The 23073-nt window shown below is 42.1% G+C and overlaps 1 protein-coding gene across 7 annotated transcripts in view; it reads left to right on the forward strand.

Annotated features, from left to right (window-relative positions):
- Nucleotides 1-23073, forward strand: part of NFATC2 (nuclear factor of activated T cells 2) — a 134179-nt gene that overhangs the window by 68093 nt on the left and 43013 nt on the right. For all 7 annotated transcript variants that reach the window (XM_075011610.1, XM_075011612.1, XM_075011613.1 and 4 more), the window contains 3 exons: nucleotides 16273-16328; nucleotides 18036-18162; nucleotides 20289-20984. In XM_075011610.1, the coding sequence (XP_074867711.1) occupies nucleotides 16273-16328; nucleotides 18036-18162; nucleotides 20289-20984 (879 nt within the window). The remainder of the gene's footprint in view (nucleotides 1-16272; nucleotides 16329-18035; nucleotides 18163-20288; nucleotides 20985-23073) is intronic.

Genomic DNA, 23073 nt, shown 5'->3' on the forward strand with positions numbered 1-23073 from the left:
TGAATTTCTCCTGGGCCAATGACTAAGCAGTCAGCTTCAGGGAATGCTGCTTGGTGCCTCTGATAATCAGGGCCTCTGCACATCATTTATCTTATCTATAAAATTATTATTGTTGTTAATTATAGGCATTACTGTAACATCTAGAGGCCTCAGTCATGGACCAGACTGCCAACTCGTTCGGTGCAGTATAAACATAAAACAAAGGGATGACTCCTGCGTCCAAAGAATTTGCGGTTTAAATTCAGGACAAGAGACAATAGATAGACAAGAGACCATCAAGAAACAATGAGAGGGATAATGCAGTCCTGTGTCTCAGAGGAAGCATGTGAAACCTAATTTAACAATGCTTGTAACAGTATTTGAGATCCATGGGCACAAAGTGCTGAAGAAATGCTCAGAATTTGTTTTGAAAGGAGCATCATGCATGCTGCAGTTCTGATCTTCATACGACCTTATTAGAAACATTGGTAAACTGTTCAGAAGCAAACAAAGCCAAAATAAACCCACAGTGGGTGGGTTGTGCATATTTCCGATGCCCCTGTCACTGTTGCTTCTGCTTCCTGATAGCTCAGCTGCCCTAGTGAGCCTATGCAAGAATTGCATCTTTGTGGCAGAAGAAAGAGGCACCAATACACAGGAAAGCATGATTATTTCTGGGTTTCACTTTGTGAACTCATGGGCTATGTCCACGTTGGTGGTCGCAGTTTCAGCTCCATCAGTGGTAATAAGCGTAGGAGCACTTGTGTGAACAAGGCATTAGCAAGTAAGGGCATTTAAACACTGGACAATGTGTATGCCTGCTTTGAACATGCTTAGATAATGTGATCCTTAAAAGGTGAAGTTTCAGAAGCCTGAATAATCCAGCTGATGCTAGTATGATTGAACCTGCAGGTGGTGAGGATCAGAATTTTTTTTTTAAGCAAAGAGTCTAGCAAAGCTGTCTCCACGCAGCAAGAAATCATAAGAATCCTCTTCTGCTGTGGATCTGAGATTTGTTCAGTCTGACAGTTTTTGTTCTGAAATGCAAACATAAACCACGAACCCCAGACCTTTCTTCTTTGGATTTTATAGGTGACTCAGCCTTCCTCATTTGCAAATCAGAACTGCCCATATTTGTTGCTGACATACACCGTGCCATTAGAAGCAATGACCAATGTTATCGATATGGATTCTGTGAACAAACTATTTCACTGCATCAAAGAGGGCATTACAGATTTTTCCCCTGAGCAACACATTAGGTGATAGGCTGAAATAGTCTCTGCTGGCAATGTTAAAATTAACCATGCTTTCTTTATTGTACTGACCACCACACGAATCAATGTTGATGTTCTGGAGCAGGTTCAACAGAGGGCAGCAAAATGATTAAGGGGCTGGAGCACATGACCTATGAGGAGAGGCTGAGGGATATGGGCTTATTTAGTTTACAGAAGAGAAGGCTGAGGGATGATTTAATAGCACCTTTCAACTTCCTGAAGGGGTGTTCTAAAGAGGATGGAGAGAAACTTCTGAATAGCAACAAAGGGTCCTGTGGCACCTTTATAGACTAACAGAGTAAGGAGCAATGGTCTGAAGTTCCAGAAAGAGAGGAGTAGGTTGGATATTAGGAAAAACTACTTCACCAGGAGGGTGGTGAAGCACTGGAATGCATTACCTAGAGGGCTGGTGGATTCTCCATCCCTAGAGGTTTTTAAGTCCCAGTTTAACAAGGTCCTGGCTGGGATGAGTTAGTTGGGGTTGATCCTACTTGAAGCAGGGGGCTGGACCAAATGACTTCCTGAGGGCCCTTCCAGCCCTATGATTCTACGATACACTCACTAACCACTGCTGTGTACTGCTATTTTAAGACTGGTACAGGAAATGGTAGCAGGAAGTGAACTCAGGGGCTGGGTGCTAAGTAGCTTGTATGTTAGCAGTTGGATAAAACACTCACTCGTGTTTGAGAAGCTGATGTATCAGCATAGCACACTTTATTCAAGTTGTCTGTGGATCATGCAGAGTGTTAAGCACTGTAGTCTTGGGTGCCAGCCAAGGTGTACTGCATTGCATGCTTTTATTAAGAAGGCATCTCAAAACTAAGGGGCAGATCCTCAGGTGGTGGAAGTCATTGTGGCTCACTAGAATTAATAGAGCTGGAAATCTGTCTGAAAGTGAGTTAAAATTTGTCCCTGGCTCCAAGTCACATAAATATAACAACTGAATCTGTAAAACTTGATGAGGAAGCAAATGATTTTGCAGATTAATTTTCTGAGGCCAAATTAAACAAGCCAGCAGTTATGTAGCACTTTAAAGACTAACAAAATAATTAGTCTGTGGCCAAATTGTTCTTTTTATCTTGATCTTGGTAAAGGACGGCTCCAGCGTCAGAGGAAAACAAAAAGAGTCCTGTGGCACCTTGTAGACTAACGGATATTTTGGAGCATTAGCTTTCGTAGGCAGACACCCACTACCCCTCTGATAAACGTCAGAGGAGAGTTTCAAAGATCCTGAAATTCAAGTCTGTCCCTCTTTTGGAAATGCCTCAGTCTTGCTAGTAAAATCTATGTTAAGAAAATTCTGCAATTTTCCTTTTAGATTTGTTTTAATTGCTGTTGAGTAATTTGCAAAGTACATGCCTTCAGTTGCTTCATATTCTCTCCCCAGTTGTGTGCTGGTTACTGCTGATTTCTGCAAGTAGTAGAAAAGCTTTATCTTTCTCTGGGAGAATTGTACGTATGCTTGGTGTTTTCCTTTGCCAAACTCTTATGGTGGCCACATGGACATCATGAATCATCTGTAGGACAATGCAGGAGGTGGAAGAAAAACCCACATGGAAAGTGCATGTCTTTGGAGTAGATCTATCATAAATCTTTAATTTAGTCAACTATACTGTGTAAGGAGAGGGGGTGGCTGCTTCTTTCCCCTTTGAACTCAGTGCAGCTGTTGAGGTCTCTGACACATGTATGCTTAAATAGGTCAATTTAAGAAAAAAAAATCTCTCCACCTTTCCAAATTCAGGCAGCAGGGTCCTAAGCTTTTTCTCCTCCCAAGTTTGTCTATCTCACAGTTCTGAGGCTTCCATCTCTGGGTACCTCAGGCTCCACTCCAGTAGCCATCTATCTACATGGACCCACTGACTCTGAATGGAGGCCCACTGGCTTTAGTGGAGCTCCACATGGGTGTGGAACTCTGTCTAGGCCATCTCTATGCATATTGGGACTATTGTTTCAAATGTACCTATCAGTTAGTACATTCAAAGCACTGCACCAACAGTAACTCACCGATCCATGCACTATCACAGCAAATAGAGGAGATTCATGGACGGGAATGGAGGATTAAGTGAGCCCTCCTGATATGCCTCCCCCCACAAAATTCTCTGCTCACCTCACATCTGCCTGAGGCAGGACGGTGGCAGACCACTGCTGGGTCTCAGCTACGAGGGATGGGGCTGAGCATGCTGGGTTGGTAGGAGGGAAGGGGCATTTCAGGAGAAAACATTAAGGGACTTGTTTGAAAATTTAACAAGTAGGCCATGAAGGCTGGGATCGTGGGTGTGATCAGAGTCAGACATCAACAGCTCAGTCCTGAACAACAGATGACGGGCAGGATGGATATTGGCTAGGAATGCCCTTGAAAGTGAATACAAGCAACTTGTGTTTGATGCGCTGGAGAGGCGGGAGCTGGTGGAGTTACTCAAAGAGAGAGGTGCCTTGGTCAAAGTGTTAGTCTAAGACACAGGTCAGCACCCACCATCACAGGTGCCAAGAGCAGCATGCCAACCTATTTTTCATTAGCATGTGAGGCAGGAGCTCAGTCCTGCCCCTCCTCCTCCAGGCTGCCAGGAGCTTGCTCAAAGCCATGCTGCCTGGGGATTAACAAAAGACCAACTAATGCTACCAACCACCACCTAAATGGTAAAACGCTGAACCGTAATTTATTAATCAAGTAAGCTGTTGTAAGTAGGACTATTAGTGACTTTCAAAAGTATCCCCAGCATGCCGACTATAGAGGTCAAAAGGTCACATTTCCTCACTCTCTTTCAGAAAGGTTGCTGACCCCTGACCTAGGAAAAGAATGGATAAGAGCAGGGCAGGTCTGCATTTCTCAAGGCCAGAGACAAGACTGTTCTGCAATTGAGGCAAAATGATGAAGAGTCCAGATGAGTTTTCACTGTATGGATTGATAAAAAGGGCCACGTCTTAGACCTGTTATGCAGATAGAACTGGCAAGATTTAGACATAGCCTGGATGTGAGGCTTTACAGTGTGGTCAGAGTTGACAAGATGTTCAGGTTAGAAGCCTGTTTGACAGGCAAGAAGATGGTGTTGCTCATAGTGATTAAGGAAGGAGATAGTGGGGGAAATTAGGAGCTGTGTTTTAACCATGCTTCTCTTGAGCTGGTGGCTAAACATCCACATGCTATTTGAGGGATTGTTGCAGTACAGATGTGAAAGAAGCTACTGTTACTGCTCATGTGCACCTTATACCTGTGGTAATTTGTGTGAGCAAGTCCCTGACTGCATGCGCCAAATAAGTGACTGCATGTTCAAATGTGCCTAATTAAGCATCTGTGCTCCCATTACCTGCTTTTCACACAGTAATTATGCCTGCATGCCAAGGTAGGCATGCAGATGTGCAAGCCAATGTTTTTTGAATACTCATCCCTCACTGCCTTCTAACAGTAAACAACCAAGTTCCTTTGCCCTCTTTCTTTTGCTGATTTCTAACAACACCAGCCTAGCCTTAGAACACTTACATTCGGCAAATCTGTTCAGTTCATAGAAACATACTGCTTCACTCATAAAAATAACAGATTTTACAGCATTTTTTTCTAAGTGTACTCTCTAAATATTCCTGGAGAATGTAATTCAAAACAGATGAGCATAGGGATACAGTCTGTTGGCTGGCATTCCTCCTCTAAAGAACAACTATTGTTCATAGAGGAAGATACACTAGACTTGATGCATGCTGTCAGTCCCAATAAAATACATTATATGCTGCTGCCTGCAACAGTTTAAGGGAAACTTTGGCTTTTATAATCTTCTCCTCTCATTGGTTAAACATGGATTGTCAAGATAGCTTTAAAATGTAGGTCGAATGAACTGTGGATGAAATAAGAAAAGATGAATCTTAACGCTCTCATCACTGGGAGCTTGGCATTTAGTGGTACTGTGGACCCTTGGTTTTAGCTAAAGTCTTTGGCAGCAGGTGCTTGGAACATCTGACCTAAAAGGCACTGCATGCGTAAGGGGAGAAGAGGGGAAACCCTCATTTTTAATGGGTGTTTGGGATCCTCAGTGTCTCAGAGTATCAGGTCTTCTAGCTTTATACAGCCAGATTGCAAAGGTGAGTGTGGGGACAGGGGGAGTACAGAAGGCGTGCAAGGATCGAAACTAAACATAGTGCCAACTTGAGGACAACATTTTTGGTGAGGCTTTAACTGCACATGAAGGGCTAAATCCTGTTGTGCACTTCCAGCCCCTACTGAATCCAAATGACCGCTGCAGAGGTTGCTCTTAAAAACAGGCCCTAATAAAGGCCACTTCTGGAAGTGTCTTTCTGTGCTTTGCTGTGGCGGGCATACTGTCCAGAGACATAGTGTTGCTGGTGTGCAGCACCTTGCTGGAATGTGCATGTAGGCATTCTGTTGTGTACACCTCCTAACATCCTTAACTTACACACACACACACACACACACACACGCTATCCTGTGTGAGTGTAAATTGAGAGACAAACCACAAGAAGCACGTGTCCTCACAGTGCTAAAGTTTTACTTTCGCAGCTCCAACTTAAAGGGACAATCACACGTTACTAGGCCATAAATCAAATATTCAGTTATTTATTTATATTATAGTACAGCCTGGGAGCCCCAATCAAGTTTAGGGCCCCTTTGTGTCCCTATATAGAGAAGATACTTCTTGTCCTAGACCAATAGTCCTCTTCTCTTTTTCATGGTGCCAGGTTTAAAGTAATGAGCAGTGGGGGTACAGCTCCCTTCTAATAATCCTCCCAGTTTACTAATGATCACTCCATTCATCTGAAAAACATCCAAGGGAAAAACAGAAATATCAGGCCATTTGCAACAGCTGTCCTGCTGGATTTAATGATTCTCTGGAGAATTAAGGCTGCAGAGTAAAGCATTTCCATTTTTCCTTGCAGAAAATTCTGCTTTCTAACCCCAGAGAACAACCTGCAGAATTCCAAGGAAGCCCCAGTAAATTCTGATGGCAGCTTTCAAATGCAAAGGAGTTGAAATGGGAAAATCTAAATTTTGCCAGAGCAATAGAGCATGACTTAAGGAGATTATAGATTACACTGTCCCCCCCCAACTCTTTGCTTTCATAAAAATCTCACCATGCACATGCACACACCACTTTCTGTTTTCATAACTTGCTGAACCCAGAACTCAGCATCAGGAATAACAGGAATTTGGTCCAGTTTTTCGGTAGAGGAGACCAGAGAAGGAGTCATAGATTCTGGGAAAAGCAACAAGCTCAACAGATCTGAGCTTGTCACCTTTGAACATGGGATTACTCAGTTAATTATGGATCAGCAAGGTTTTCCCAGGGATTATGTAAAACAAACATGCCCCATTGCTAGTATTGCTCCTTTCTTGGTGCACTGGATTGCTAGGATTTTCTCTGGTCCTCTCTCTTTGTGGCTGGAATCCACCTTTGATGCTGTATGCTTCTGGCGGCACAGCCTCTCCCAGTACACCCTGCTGCAGAGCAGTGGGATGGTTCAGGAGAATAAATTATACTTTTCTGTGTGGGGAGTCGTTCCACACCCTCCCCCTGCTTTTCACAGTAGTTAAAGGTGACCCACTGCCTTACAAGTTAATCTCCTCTCCTTATGGCTGCATGTCGCAAAAGAAAAAGAAAAAATATCTGCCAGCAGGTCACTTTTGCTCACAAATGAGGTCAGATTTGAGAACAGACTGTAGAGGGCAGCGCTTTGGGAAAGGAAAGACAAAGATGCCCTGATAAATTCCAGTGCTTTTGTGTTTGGCTGAAGAGGTGCATCCAGCCATCAAAATGCCCCATGCTTGTTATGTCGGCTTTCATGGAAGCTTAACATTTGTCTTTTTTTCTGCTGAGCAGCCTGGAAGATTCACTGGTAAATGGAACGTTCTGCTTTGCTCAGTCTAACAGTTGCTGAAAGCATTGCCAAAGGCTCAAACTGCATGCTTTAGCTTGGCTGCGATGGGCAGCACCCCAAGCGCTCTCACACTCCAGGGGGAAGTGTTCAGATGTCAAGCTGGCGATTCCCCTAAACTCCACTGCAAAAGGGGGTGAGGGAGAGGGAGTGGGACCTGACGATATATTCATCAAGTATATATTAAGATAGTTTAAAAATATGGCCAGTGAAGCTGAGTAGCCCTAGCTGTGGGAGACTCATTGAGACAGGGTGGAATCCAGTGTTTTTGGAAGGTTTCTCCATATGACACACAGTTTTGGAATTTTACAGCTGGTAAATCCTTATTAACACAAGCAGCCACTACTGGCTTGCATTCCCTGGCTTACTGTTTACTATGGGGGCTTGGAGTGGAAGCAGGCCTGTTCCTGATTATTGAGCTTTGAAACAGAATGGGTTTAAAGGAATATTTTTTTTTTGTTTTTTTAAAAAAAATTTCTTGGAATAAACAAAAGGCAGCGAGAGAAGCTCCCATCACCTGTTGAAAACAAACTGATCATGTAAAAAGCTGGCGTAGGCAGTGGAATTCCCTGTTCTCCCACTTAGTCATCGCATCCTTGTGTGACTCATTTTATTATCTGGAGGTTCCCACTGGTTTTATTTTGAGTGGAGCTTTTGTTTAATAAAATATAGAACGATATGTATACTATCGATTTCTTAAAAAACAAACAAACAAACAAACAAACCCTAAGTATATTTCCATGAATTGGCATAAGGAATCATTTGGAGCAGCTCTGAAATTAGAATTTGCCTCTGCTGTTTCATTACTCAACTACTGTACTAATTTAATTGCAACTCAAGTCAAATTCCTTACACAGTAGACTCAGAGACTGCTCCTCTAGACTTGTTCTCACTGTACCAAATGTCAGATTTGGGGTGGAGCTGAGTGATGGATGACTAATTCACTGGCCTTTTACCACCCAGACCCTGACATGTATCTTTGGCCTTGGTGATTCAAAGTCAAGTCCTCAGTGAAATTTAAGCACTAGCTTTTCAGCTCACTAGAAGCACATCTTAATTAGCTACAATGGGAGTTTTGCTCCCAAAATAAAAAAGCCAAAAGAAAGTCCTTGGCACTGAACCCTGGAAGAACTAAGTGGCCCTTTTGGGGTAAGCTGTGTTCCAGCAGCAGTCACTTGAACTTTGAGAGTCATCACTAAATGGAAGCATTGCCTAGGGCCACCTCATTTTAAGTGTTATGACTCAGACTAAGGCCACTGGCTGGGATCAGATGCCATCTCCCAGGAGCAGGGTTCCTTTTCCATCCATGCACAGAATGAATTTTTTGTGCACCAAGGCATGTGATGTGCAGCACCAGCTGCCTACTGTGGGTGTCTGTGGGCACTCTGCTAATCAGCTAGACAGCACCTGAATCCCTCTTGGGTGACCGCCCAAGTGCTCAGCTTACAGGGGAACACTGCAAAGGAGGGTTCTGTTGGCAAAGTTGTGACAGTTTTTGTTCTCAGGGTATCTTGAAAAATGTTCTAGGTTCTTCTTGGAGCAGTTGGGGAGAGGGGCAGCCAATTGCCTGCCAATAAGAAGTCAAAGACACATTAATCTTTGTGCATTTTAGAAGAGTTCTGAGCAGCACTGTGAATAGCCAAGTGCAGAAGCTATTCTATATAGGAATTTAATGATGAAGCAACTGTCCTACTAACCATACTAAATTTCTTTACAAGTTGACATGGGTTTTCCATGTGATGAAAAGTGAATGCATCATCCATTACATAATTGGTGTGATCCTTAAAAGGCAACACACATTTTCAATTGAAAATCATTTACCAACTGCCCTGGAATCCACAGACTAATGTGGTTAGTCTTCAGTTTGTGAGAACAGTGAAGAGAATTTTCTGAATGTCTCAGTCCATCAGTCATGCCAGCTCAGTGATGGCAGAAAGCTCATTTTCCTGTTAGTTCACAAGCCCAGTAATGAAGAACTTGTCAATAATGTGCAAAGGCTGTAACTGGTTCAGGAAAACTTAGCTTACTCAGTCAGAAAAACAGCTAAATGGGACCTGCAAAGGATCATGCAAGGTTTTCCTAATACAGATTGACACTTTGATTTTCCCCAGTGTTTGAAGCAAGACTTTTGGTCTGATCATGGTTTGGGATAGAAAGTGTAGAATTACATTCTTCTAACAACTCATTCATTCCTAAAGAGAGTGCTTTCACAATCAGATCCCTCAGCAGGGCTTTGTGCTATAGCTCACAACCCTGAAGCAGCACAAAAATCAGCTATTTCTTGAACATTTCACTGCACTGTAGTATTATAGACATGTCAACTAAGACAAACAATTAAAAGAACAAATACAGGGACCCACACCAGTAAAGCTGTCTGTCAAGACCACCATGGCTTAGAGGTCTAAGTGCAGCTACTTTTACCTTCTTTAGCTGAGCATACATGTTGTCATCCAGCTACTGGAGCTCCATGATTGAGGTCATGGAAGTCTTCCTTTTAGCCTTCAGTCTCCTGAGATTGAAAAGCTTCTCATTCATTCTATAGACAATCTTCACACCATCTGGAAACTTGCCATCAATGAGGTGAAGGGTCCTGGTGGTGAAGATGCAGAACAGGGATGGGGCAATGATGCTGTGTCTTTGGATGGTAATGGCAATGCATTTTCAAGTGGGTGTCTGTTCATTGGGGTATCAACCACTGATTTTAGGTAACAAAACACAAAGGCGCTCCACTGCCACATTCATGGGCTTGTCTACACTTTCGCGAAGACTGACCCAAATATTCCAGACCCAGGGTCAATCTTCCAGAATTCAATTTCATGTGTCTGGTAAAGCTGTGCAAAATCTATCTGTTTGGGGGTTGGCCATCAGCCCATGTACTGCGGAGTAAGGAGGTTGACAGGAGAAATGCTCCCGTCGACCTTCCTTAGTGAAGACCGTCATGTAAGTCGATTTCCAATACATTGAGTTTAGCTACACAATTGCCATAGGTAGAATTGCCTAGCCGAAATAGACTTTCAGGTCTAGTGTAGACCTGGCTTTAGTAAACATGACGATAAAGAGTTAAATAAGCCATTAAAGTGGGTTTAGGTACAGTGCATTATTTCTCCTTTATTCAAATGGGTATATAAGGTCAGAAATAAACTCCTGCAAAACCTTAAGTAGAACATGGAACTGAATAGATTCCAATGGCTTTGAAATGGATTTTTCTATGCCCACCATTCCACTTTGTTTCCTTGTATGGCTCTGGGCCTAAATTTTAGGGAAGGCTCTCTAATCTATTCCAGTTACCCATGTGCACAATCATAAGGTTGACTCTGGAGAGCATGCCAGTCCTTTGCTAGGGCAGTTGGGCTGTTCGGCTGGCTTCTTGCTGCACTTTTGTGGCCTCCTTATCTCAGCGTGCAGCTGGGGATGCTCTGATGCTATCCAGCAGAGAGCAGTGTTATACACACATTCTTGGGGGCAAATTATCAGCCAGGCTAACACCCAGGTTTCTCTATTAGCAAGTAGAGGCAATTGGAAATTTGTTTCTGTCTAACATGTGGATAGAGCCTGATTATGAGATCTTAACACTCTCCAATGCTGACATTGGGTGTGTTGCTAAGTGGGGAAGAAATTTACATCCAGCTACAAAAGTAGGTTTGAGAGAATTAGATTTATTTATTTATTTATTTATTTATTTGAATTTCAGGGGATAATATTGAAGCTATTTTAAGCCTCTCTTCAATTGTTAATTTATAGTTTCACAGTTGCAGGAATTTTTGTGGGTCAACTTAAACAAGTGAGGGTCCGGAAAATAATTTAGTGACAGTTGACATTGGTATTCAAAAAGTTGAAACTTTATGTAACATTGTCTCAAGCATCATTTTTCTGTTTTTACCTATCTGTAAATTTTTGATCATGATCAGTGGAAATATTTTATTTATTGTTTCATGTGTTTGAGTCCAAAGTGAAATTAGCTTTTACTGGTAAAAAGTTAATCCTTCCAAACCTATGGAAAGGCTCTAGCAGTGTTTCTCAACTTTTTTTTTAAATAAAGTACCTTTTTTCAAAAAACAATTATAAGTACCCCCAGAATTCATTTGAGAAATATGGTCCTAAGATAATCTGAGATCTTGAAGCAAGTGCCATTCAACCTTTCCAGTTTACTGTTCCCTTTTCAGGACTCAGATTTATTTTGCATACAACCAAGTTACACCTCACTTAAAAACCATTAACTTAAAAAAATATCACAGAAGACCACTCCTGAAAACTTGCTTACTTTCTACCATCTTATTATCAAATAAAGGAATTGGAATAAAAATATTGTACTTACATTTCAGCATAAGGCATACGAAGCAGTAGAAACAAGTCATTCTCTGAATGAACTTTTAGATTGTACTGACATTACTGGTGTTTTTTATGTAGCCTGTTGTAAAACTAGGCAAATATCTAGGTGAGCTGATGTACCCCCAGGAAGACCTTGGTGTCCCCTCAAGGGTACTCATACCCTGGTTGAGAAACATTGGGCTTATGGCATCTCAATCTCAGATGGGGCCTTTAGATTTTACTATAATATAGGTATTAGTAACCTCTTCGTAAGCTCTCAGAGCATCCACCTTCCTGGTAAAAACATCACCTTTTGAATAGAGGGGCAAGGTGTGCAAGATAATCTTTTACTGGATCAACTTCTTTTTGTGAGAGAGAGAGGGAGAGAAAGACATGGCTGCAACTACATTGCAGACATCTTTTTAACAGCTCATTTACAAATTTTGCTCCAGTGGCTCTCTCTCCCCTTCCTTCCTGCCACATTTGTGTATTTTTCATGCTGATGAAATGTGTTGTGTTTGCAACTGTGTGGAAAAAGTAGTTCCATGTTCCGGGATTCCTCAGATTGCTCCACCAATGAACCCAAGAGGAGCCATGTCTGGTTCATATTTGATTCTGATTTTCAGTTACCTGTCTGCATGTGCACAATGCAGAGGTTTCTTTTTATTATTACTGTTACAAAAAAGTAGGCTCAAGTGAGGCCCTTTTTAATGAACACAGCCATTAAAGCATACTCTCATTTCCTCTGCCAGGAGCTCGCTCCACTGATCATATAGATGGGGGTTAAGGGAAAAGCAAATATTGACCATCTAAAATTAGGGTTTGTATGTTCATGACTATAAAAGAAAAGCAGCAAGACAGATGGAGCATGCCACATGATATTTAAGCATAAAGGTCAGCACATGAACTGAAATATGTTTGTATTCAAGAGTGTTTCAGTGTTTACACACCAGGAATTGTCATGATGACAGATATGGTAGGAAAATGTTTACCAGCTGTGGGCATAAATAGATCCATGTAGAAGCATCCGTCATCACGAGAATGATAACCCCAAAATAAATACATTCCCTGTTTACTTGATGTTAGTCTCCTTTCCACTCTTAAACCCCGTAGACTTTGAACTGAGTCTAAACATTGTCTGATTTTTATGCCTGAATTCATTAGTTTCCAATGCAATTGCAGTGGCTTAGTTGCTAAATCAAATCAAATGTTGTGGTTTGTGTATGCTTCAGAGACCTCTTGAGTATTGAATGTGACTCTGATGCTTGTGTTGCCTTTGTTTTATGCACTACTGACAGGAAACCCTCTGCCTGTAGTACTTCTATGCCAAAGTAACATTTTGTATATTTATTTATTTGTTTACTCACTTTTATATTTTTTATATATATATTCACTTCAGATTCAATTGAATTAATTTTCATGATGGACCTTTTCTTGCCTTTACATTTGACCCCAGGACTTCCTGGGTGACAAACTGGGCTAACTTTAAATGACACCTTTGGAGAAGGTAAAGATTTAGATATGTTTGACGAACAAACTGTTTTAAGATTTTGCGCATGTGTATATATAATACACACATGTACATACAGGGTACAGTACCCAATCAAATGCTGTAATGAGGAGAAAGAGTGTCAAAAGTCTCATGTAGTTGCCTGAGTTATTAGGGAGGGTCATGTTACACTGTTTAGATGAGTCAAAGTTATATGCAGGTGTCAGCTGGCTGTTAGTGTTAGTTAAGGAACTGGTTAACCCCTGCAGCTGTGAGAGTAAGACTAGCCCCCAGACTTGTAACTAGAAATATACCAGTAAGCTATTGGTTTTGCAAATAGGATTTTCTTGGCTTATTTGACATTCAACTCTACCCTAATTCTTCAATCCTTCTCCAAGTTCAAGAATTTATAGTACTTAACCTACATGCGCAAAATCTTAAAACAGTTTATATGTCAAACATATCTAAATCTTTACCTTCTCCAAAGGTGTCATTTAAAGTAAGCCCAGCTTGTCACCCAGGAAGTCCTGAGTTCAAATGTAAAGGCAAGAAAAGGTCCATAATGCAAATTAATAAAATAGAATCTGAAGTGAATTTTCTCATCTCACAGTACTGCTTCAGAGGTAATTTGAAGATGTCAAGGGCTGAAATAAAAAGTGCATCTGCCTTTGAGGCACTGGCAGTAATATAGAGAGCCAGGACTGTAATAAAAGTAAATATTGCCTGTTGAGGTGCTTTGACAGACTGGTCTGGAGACCAACGTTCTCTCTAATCTTTTCCATTCATGTGTGGATTTTTTTCCACCTATGCGCAGAATAATTTTTTCTGTGTGTGCTGAGGCACGTATGGCTCTGCCCCACCAGTAGAAACAAAAACCTAGCTGTGGGCACTTTGCTTATAAGTTGGGTGGAATTTGAATCTCTCCCGAGTGGCTTCACAAGTGCTCAACTTACAGGGAGCGTTGGTAGAGACCCAGAACTTAACAGTAAGTGAAAAGTGAAGTATATCACCTGCTCAGTGTAAGCACCATTGCAGTGTGCCTGCCACCAGCGGTGCTTTTCAAATGCTTTCAGCCTATCCTTCAATTCCTTGAGCAGAAAAAAAAAAATCCCCAACCAACTCCCAATTTATTTATTTATAAACTATTTCACTTTTTGCTGCTGGTCTCTTCTGCTCCTTACACTCATAGGAATCTCAATAGCAATCTCTTTGATATTTGATTGATGAAGAATCCTTAATAGCCAGTATGATGGATTTTCACCGTAACGACAACTACAAAGAAAATCCATCACTAAATGCTGCTTTTCAGCCATGAGGTGACCTTGTTTTTGCTGGAGGGCCCTCCACCCCCACCCCCTTATATACACACACATGCTGTTTTTGTTTCAACTGACTCTATAGCTTTCAGCTGTAAGTGTGTTAACAAGAGCATAACTGTAACCTGTGACAATCTCCAGCAGTGGCCAAAATAAATGCTCATTATAAAAATTCTGGAATCTGCTCCATTAATTTACACGGTGGTCCTCTGGGATGTTAGGGCTAAGCAGCAAATCAGGTGAGAGGTTTGCAGACTGGTTTTACAGCCTGCTGATGCTGTCTGCACTCTGTCAGTCTGTTACGGTGTTTGTAAAAGAGACAACAGGCTGATTTTGGAGGAACTGAAATGCTGAGAACTAAAAGGAAGTTACTCAGCATTTTCTTCCCGTACAGTAACAAATAAATAAATAAATATAGTGTCTGAGAGGATGTAAAGAAAATGTCAACACTCATGTTCCCTATAATCTTTTCTACCCATGTGTGGAATATTTTTTATGTGCACCAAGGCATGTGAATGTGCACCACCAGTAGAAACAAAAGCCTAGTTGTGGGCACTGTGCCCATCAGCTGGGAGGCATTTAAATTTCTCCTGAGCACAAGCACCCCACTTACTGTGAACACTGGTCAGATTTTCACAATCTATGCATGTCTGCATTCCCAGTCCGTGCTGCAGTGGTTGTGTAGCCATTTGTGTTTGCTTGCAATTGCAAGGAACTGAATCTCTAATGGGGCATGTGTATATGTCAGTGCTGTGACTGTCTGGAGTATTCTGATGACCGTGTGCATCGTTCTGAAAATATGGGCCTCCAAATTTTAGACAAAGGAGTAGATTGTGCCATTAGGTGCAGCTCAGAGCTTAGGCAGTGCATAAACTATACAAACTCAGGAGTAGTCCGGGGGGCGGGGGGGACTGTGACTCAGAAACATGTTGAGTCACAATTCCTCTCTGACTCTGCCTTGCTGGCAGAGAGAGGAGGGAAAGTGATTTACTGCTCACTTGTAATATAGTAAACCGCTGCATATTCCCTGCACTGGCTTAGGTTCTCTATCCAGTGCGAGGAGCCAAGTCTCCAGACATTTGCAGGCTTTAACCACTGGGCTGCTCTCCCACCCTTTTGCTGGTAGTCCAACAATTGTTAAAAATCAACTGTAATGATTAAAGAGCTTTTTCTATTCCTGAATGCAAGTTATTGAACCTAGCCAAATGTTTAACTTTTAATAGTTACTGTTTACCACCCTTCCTAGTTACTGATGGACTAGAAAGCATTTAAAGTTCCATATTTCCCTTCATTTTGGGAAATTGCTTTGTTCCTGTTTAAAAAATTCAGTAACAATTTGTTCCTATAAAGTACTACCAGAGAAAGCTGGAGCTTTCATTTGCAGAGGCTCTGACCATTCACACCATCATGTGATTTTAGTGGGCGTTGCGGGTGCTCGGCATCTTTGAAAATCAAAGCCCTGGGTGTCTTAATTTGGACACTTGAGACTAGAGGAAACCAAAATTAGGAGAAAAATTAGGACTTATATTTCACTATATATATTTATTACCAGAATCTAACTCTTCTGTCAGTAACATGTACATTATTAAGGAAGATGAAAACTTTCAGTCTTGTGGTTAAAACGAACAGCAAAGATTCAGCCAGGTTCTGCTGAGGTGGTGACTCACAGTATGACTCTGGTCAAGTCATTTGACCTCCTTGTACCCTCAGTCAGTCTTTTTGGATAAAATCAGAGCCTTGCTGTAAAGCAGCTGTATCATCTGTGTTGAACGTTCTTATTATTTACGTGTTAAGCAGCAGCGTAGACTCAGTTCAGCAAAGCACTTAAGCATGTGCATAAATCTTTTCCTGTTCAGGAAGGTAGTCAAGTTTATGCTCACATTTAAATCCTATTAACTTCAGTTGGAATTCACAGTATGCTTAAATGTTCTGTTAAATCAGAGCCTTCATGAGTCATTTGACTTTTTTTAAAGCCAGATTTCTGCTGATAGTGTCCAATAATATGTTAATACTGTAATGTTACTTTTAGATGGTCAACAGATCTGGGAGATGGAGGCAACAGTGGATAAAGATAAAAGCCAGCCTGTAAGTATGCAAACTGATGAATGTTCTTTATGCCCTGCTTTTCAGATATATGCCGAGAACATCTTCTGCAGGGTGCTGAGCACCTCCAACTACCATTGACTTTAATGAGAATTAGGGCTGCTCAGGCCTTTGCTGTCTGGGACACTTTGCTTGAGTTGCTCTATTTACACTTAAGGCGTGATTCTGCAAAGTGCTGAGCAGGCTTGACTCCCACTAAGATCAGTGGAACCCTCTAGGATCCAGCCCTTATAGTATAATGGGCCTTATCTGCTCCTAAGAAGGGGAATGGCACTGTTGCTATGGAAATTGGATCCTGTTAAGCATAAGTAATAAATATATAAAATAATTACATTTCATGTTTCTCCAGTGCATAAGAGTAGTTAAAGCACTGAAACATTAATCAGTATTGTCACAGAGAGGCAGTTGTGTGTCTGTGTCTTCACAAAACAGAAGAACTGTCATGTAGCACTTTACAATACGATTTATTAGACCCACTTCTTCAGACCTGGAAATTCTGTATTGTGTTTGTTCCATGTTTAGCTGAGATGTCTGTCTTCAAGTTCAGCACATCAACAGGTACCACGGAGGAGTAGCATCCAATGGGGATTGAAAGATCATCACACTTATGGTTGTTGTCTTTCTGCATATGCCCCAAGCTCCCCTTCCAGGCAGGCATGCACAGGGCTCCCCTCCCCGCCACCCCGGCGCCTCACTAGAGTCGCTGAGGCCACAGTCACGACTGGGGCCAAAGGAGTGGCTGGGTCTGCTGGGACCAGAGGAGCTGCTGGGGACGGAGGAGCTGCCAGAACATCCACCATGGCTGGGGCTGTGGGGCTGGAGGGGCTGCAGGGGCCAAAGGAGCAGCTGGGGCTGCCGCTGGAGCGGCCACATGTTTCTCCCACCAGGGGTGAGGTGCATGTGCAGGCAGGCAGCGCTCATGTGCAGGCCCAGGAGGAGCCACATTTAAAAGTTCAATGAGCTGCATGTGGCTCCAGAGTTGATTTGCCACATTGTGGTGTCCCATTCGCCAGATGTGGTGAGTGATGACTGTATTGGACACAGTGGCCACAGAGGATGTGACATTTAGGCTACATCTACACGTACCTAAACCTTCGAATGGCCATGCTAATGGCCAAATCTAAGAATACTAATGAGGCACCGACATGAATGTTCTGTGCCTCATTCGCATGCTGCTCGCCACGGCACTTTGAAAGTGCCACGGTTCGCTTACCCACAGCTCTTCTACACAGGGGTCCATTTCGAAATGACCCTACCAACATCAAAATCTCCTTATTCCTATCAGCAGATAGTGGATTTCGATGCTGGCAGGGTCCTTTAGAAAAGGACCCCCGTGTAGATGAGCCACGGGTGAGCGAACCGTGGCACTTTCAAAGTGCCGTGGCCAGCGGCATGCTAATGAGGTGCCTTTCAGTGCCTCATTAGTATTCTTCAATTTGGCCATAAGCATGGCCATTTAGAAGATTTTTGTAAGTGTAGACACAGCTTTAAAAAACAGCTTCCTAATATCAGAAATCTTCCAGTCCTAACCCACCTGCCCCTTCCCCTCCAACTTCCTCCTTTTCAGAGATGAAGAAACCCTCTTTTTCTTCCCTCCAGGGATATGCGGTCCAGGCTGTGATTGCTGAGAGCCCACTGATCGTTGCTCTTCAATTTCTAATACGATAGTGTCGCATTTCCTTGTTTCAGAGCATGCTTTTTGTCGAGATACCAGAATATCGGAACAAGCACATCCGTACACCTGTGAAGGTGAATTTCTATGTCATCAATGGGAAAAGAAAAAGAAGTCAGCCACAGCATTTTACCTACCACCCAGGTAATTCTTGATGCAGAGTTCAGATTGGGCTACAATTTCTCACAAGGCAAGCCTTATAGTCTGATACCTCAGTCTCTTGTCATTAATTAAGCATATGAGTTTTTTCTGGTTTAAAGCAGAATCACTGCCAGGTCACCAGCTATTATTTGGTTTAAAGGTTGCATGTAATTTTGGAGGAGGAATTTTTTATATGTATACATGCATGCATGGAAGGGGGCTTTACATCAGATGTTCAGGCAATGGACTGATTCTGCCCCAGTTAAGACGACAGGAGTTTGCAGATGACTTCACTGAGAGCAGGAGCACCAGACCCAGTGAAATCAATGAGAACTGCCTTTACCTTCCCTAGTTGTCATGTACCACTGGAAGTTACCATCAGATCTGGAGAAAGGAGTAACAGAGTATAGAAGGGGCAGATTGAGACATGTTCTTTAATGGAGGGCCAGTTTAGATTTGAAAAAAAAAAGTTTGGGTGCTGCTCTGAAACGCTTTCCCTTGGGAATTGGTGAGCAATCCTTATGAGAAGTGAAACAGCATTATTTGAGATTCCCAGCGCTTCCCAGCTTTGCCTGATTTTTCTCAGTTAAAAACCTGGCTGGTTTTTCAAGCTTTGAAATGATATCTCAGTGCTGCTAATTTCTAAGGATGGGGAAACATCCGGGTCAGTACTGACATAGTACAAAGTGCTGCACACATCCTTAAAAGAAATTGTTTCATTGTTCGGTGTAATTGATAGGTAGAGACCTGAGTGGATATAAAATTTGCATCTGCATCTATAGCTGCAAAAATGGGCTGTGGATATCCACATCCACAGAATGGAATACCTGTGGATATAAAGCAGATAGCTACAAGTTTGCATTGTTCTAAATACAATGTTTATCAAAAATGAGCTGCAGGTATCAGCTGTGGATGTGGATCCACATTGATATAAGAACATAAGAACATAAGAATGGCCATACTGGGTCAGACCAAAGGTCCATCCAGCTCAGCATCCCATCTGCCGACAGTGGCCAATGCCAGGTGCCCCAGAGAAGGAGAACAGAAGACAATGATCAAGTGATTTATCTCCTGCCATCCATCTCCTGCACTTGTTCTGAAGGCTAGGGCACCATACTTTATCCCTGGCTAATAGCCATTTATGGACCTAACCTGCAAAAATTTATCAAGCTCTTTTTTAAACCCTAATAGAGTCCTGGCCTTCACAGCAGGACATCTGTGGATTTGCATGACTCTATTGATAGTAGGAAAGAGGATATCATTAAGGCTTTTGATAGCCACTAAATTGTTGCACTGTGAAATTACATTTGTGTATATGCCCTTACTTTAAAAAGTGCCTCAAAATGTCAAACTTTAAGAAAACTAGAAGATTCCATTAGGAATTCATCTGTTCTACATACTATTTTCCATTCTGCCTGGTTTGCATCTCTGCACTAAGATTCAAGGCATTGAAAAGATACCAGGAGTAAAAATTTCATTATTTGCCTGCAAAAGGCCTTTTCCCCCCAACACATCAAGATTCAGTCAATTTTTACAAATGTAAGTTTATTTTCCATTTGTACATGGTGTTGACCATTGTTATTCAGGAAGACACACCCAAAAAATTGGGTCTCAAGACAGCTCCAAAAATTGTCAAGCCTAGAGTGTTCCTTTGGATCACTAGTTAATCTGTTGGATTGAAAAACAGGATCATAAATCTTGTAATATCAGCACATCTCATAAAATGTCCACTAATTCGTTTTTCCACTTGACCCAGAAGTGCTCTGAGGAACACCTCACTCCTGGTTTCTTCGTACATTTGCTTTGGGTCCCACCTGAACTAGAGATTGCAGAACTGAGTCAAAAGTGAATTAAAATGACAGCAATAAAAATAGTAAGAGAATCAGAATTTTCAACCTTTAAATGTGAGGTTTACATTTTGGGTAAAGGCTTTTGTCCATCCTAATGCAAAGTGCTTTTACAAGAGATTTTCCCATGATTGCACTCAAGCCATTTAGTACATGTAGAGGCCTTGTGGAGAAATGTACTCACCCACACACACCCTCACAATGCAGGTTTTTTAATAGTGCTAGGATAAAACAATCTCAGTTGCTCATTAAGAATAATGTCCTTTGCATGCTTTATTCTAGTACCATCAATCAAAACAGAGCCCATTGATGACTATGATCCAGCCTTAATCTGCAATACAATACACAGTGGTCTGGGAACAGTAACACAGCCTTACTATTCACAGCACACAATGGTTCCCGAATCCCACTCCTGTCTTGTGGCCACTATGGCTTCCTGCCAGCAGTTGCGTTCAGGCCTGTCTTCTCCAGATTCTCGATATCATCAGCAGAATCCAGCCGCTGTAATATACCAAAGAAGCAAAAGTCTCAGTCCTAGCCAACTAGGCTACCAGCAATCCAATCTGATGGCCACGCAGGTTTCCATTTCAGATGCACACAGGTCAGTGCTTGTGCATACTGGTTCCCCAGGCCAAACCTCAGCTGTGCTCCACCACTCTCCAGCCAGTCAACAGTCTTCTCCTGTGATTCACTATTCTCCTACCAATCAGCAGCTGAGGTGTGGAAGTCATCAAGAATTCCAGCATATCATGTGCTGTGAAAATTTTACCTCTAACGTAGCAAGACCCAGCCAGCCGCAGGTCAGTCAAGCACAAAGGATAAGTCCAAGTTCATATCCTACAGTGATCCAGCAGCAGACAGCCTCAAGCCAGAGAGCAGCAAAAAATGGACCACCCATTAGCGATCAGAAAGAAGTGTTACCAGCTGGAGTCACTATTAAACAGGAACAGAATCTGGACCAAGCATATCTGGATGACGGTAGGCAGCACTCATTTTTTATTACATACATCCCATCTGTTCCTCTATATATAGTGTGGCCTCCTCCTTGACAGGATGTGAACCCATCTTTTGTAAAATTTTGCAGTTTCTTATTGTGAAAGCCTTTCATCAGGTGTGTTTTTGGTGGACAGCAAAACACTCTGGCAAGTCCAAAAAAGAAGCATTTCTACAGTCTATACAAAACCTCTCTCTGTAGGTTGCAGGCTAAACTGTCGGGTTTTAAACTGATTCCAGGTCAGCTGACAGAATTGCTGGGTGTTTGGGCAAGGTGGGCGGGGGTTATGGGGGCACTCCATACTTCCAGAAGGGGTGGGGGCTTGAACTAACGTCCACCTGGCGGTCTTTCAGCACCTTCCGGAGTGCACCACCTGGAGATCTGGCAGCAACTTAGAAGGCTGGAACTCCAGCCGCCACCACTGCTACAGTATCAGCAGTGGTGGCTGGGAACCCTGGGCCCTTTTGAATTAACAGCCCCCAGGGTTGTTCCCTCCTTTGCCCCACTCTATAGGCAGGTCTAACTATTTCTAATTTTTCAACATGTGTCAAACGTTAGCTGAAAACGGGGAACCTAACACAAAGTATTATTTATATCAATGCAAATTCTACAATGCAAAACCCTTTTGTGTGTTTCATAAATAAATTTTAAAATGCTTAATTGAAAAGTTCATGAAGATGAATAATGAATGGGGTAGTGCTGCAGGCAAAACTAGATGTTCTGGATGAACAGTAATACATTGATTAATAAAACAATGTCATTTCTTTGTTGCGAGTCCAGTAGACTTAGCTGTTAGGATGAATAAAAGTAAGAGTTAAGCTTTGTTTGAATATATCCTGTTTATCCTTAGGTAGCTGCGAGTTATTGGCAAAGTGGTTGATTGGCTGTTTTGTTAACTGTTGGTACTGTTTCATAGCAGGGAATAAGATACAAAGCTAAGCCTTGGGGTGTAGATCCGGAACCCATTAAAACTGGTAGAAGAACCCATGTTTACTTCATGAGAGCAGAAGCCTTTGATGAGAACATTGCATATAAGTGGAGTGGAATGGATTGTGCAATTGTGTCTATAAAATGTATACCTAATTTTCATGTACTATTACAGCCACTGTGTAACCCTCACTTAGGTGTGGTTCACTGTTCCATGTAGTGGCACTTAAATCACTTACACAGTGAAAGAATGAACCTCCTCTATAGCCTTAGCTGAGAAGCAGTTGGCTTTTAGCTCAAACTGTACAGGCTCATGCACTAAGCTCCAGAGGTCCCAGTTTGTCTTTGAGCGGTTACAGTTACACTCACAATCTGAGAATGGCAAGTGCACGTTACCAATTTTGGTCTCATGACAGTGCATGAGAAATTCTGACAATTCATATACAAATCAGGCAAACAATGCTTATCCTGAACAGTTATATGGTTATAGAATTAAAATTTCAGCTTTCTGTTTGCCATTGTGAATCTGGAGAGGCTGAATATTCGAAGACAGCTTTCTCTGACACGGTCGTCACTTCCTTTTGCTGTGGGCAAAAAGTTCCCACTCTCCACCTCATTCTATTCCCTGCACCCCCTTTGTAATGTTGTCTGTATTTGAAAAGTTTGATCTATTTCATTCAACCCACTGCAATTGATGTAATCTTGAAACTATCACAGCATCATTTGGGAGCAGTTTTTACACATATAAAATGAATCCTTGTCCACAGACAGAATTTTACTAGTATTCTTGGGACATTAAATAAAATACATGGAAGCCAGAGACTGCTCAATGAAAGCAGCTTTATAACAGTGCAAGATATATTTTTTTCTCAGTTATAAAAGTGGCCACTGTGTCTTAACGTTCTTTATCATATTAGAGCATCAGAGATTCTTCCTCACGTTTATAAATACTGGATACAAAAAAAAAGTCTCATGGTTGCAATACAAATGAAAAAATAGGGAACTGCAAAGCAAAGGCTGATTAACTTTGGATTCTGTTCAGTGTTCCCTGTAAGCTGAGTGCTTTGACCACTGCCCAGGAGAGGTTCAGGTGCCATACAGGTGATTAGAAGAGAACCCACCACCACCCACAGGTGGCAGTGTGTG

Source organism: Carettochelys insculpta, chromosome 17, assembly GCF_033958435.1.
Source record: "Carettochelys insculpta isolate YL-2023 chromosome 17, ASM3395843v1, whole genome shotgun sequence".
NCBI classification, from domain to species: Eukaryota; Metazoa; Chordata; order Testudines; family Carettochelyidae; genus Carettochelys; species Carettochelys insculpta.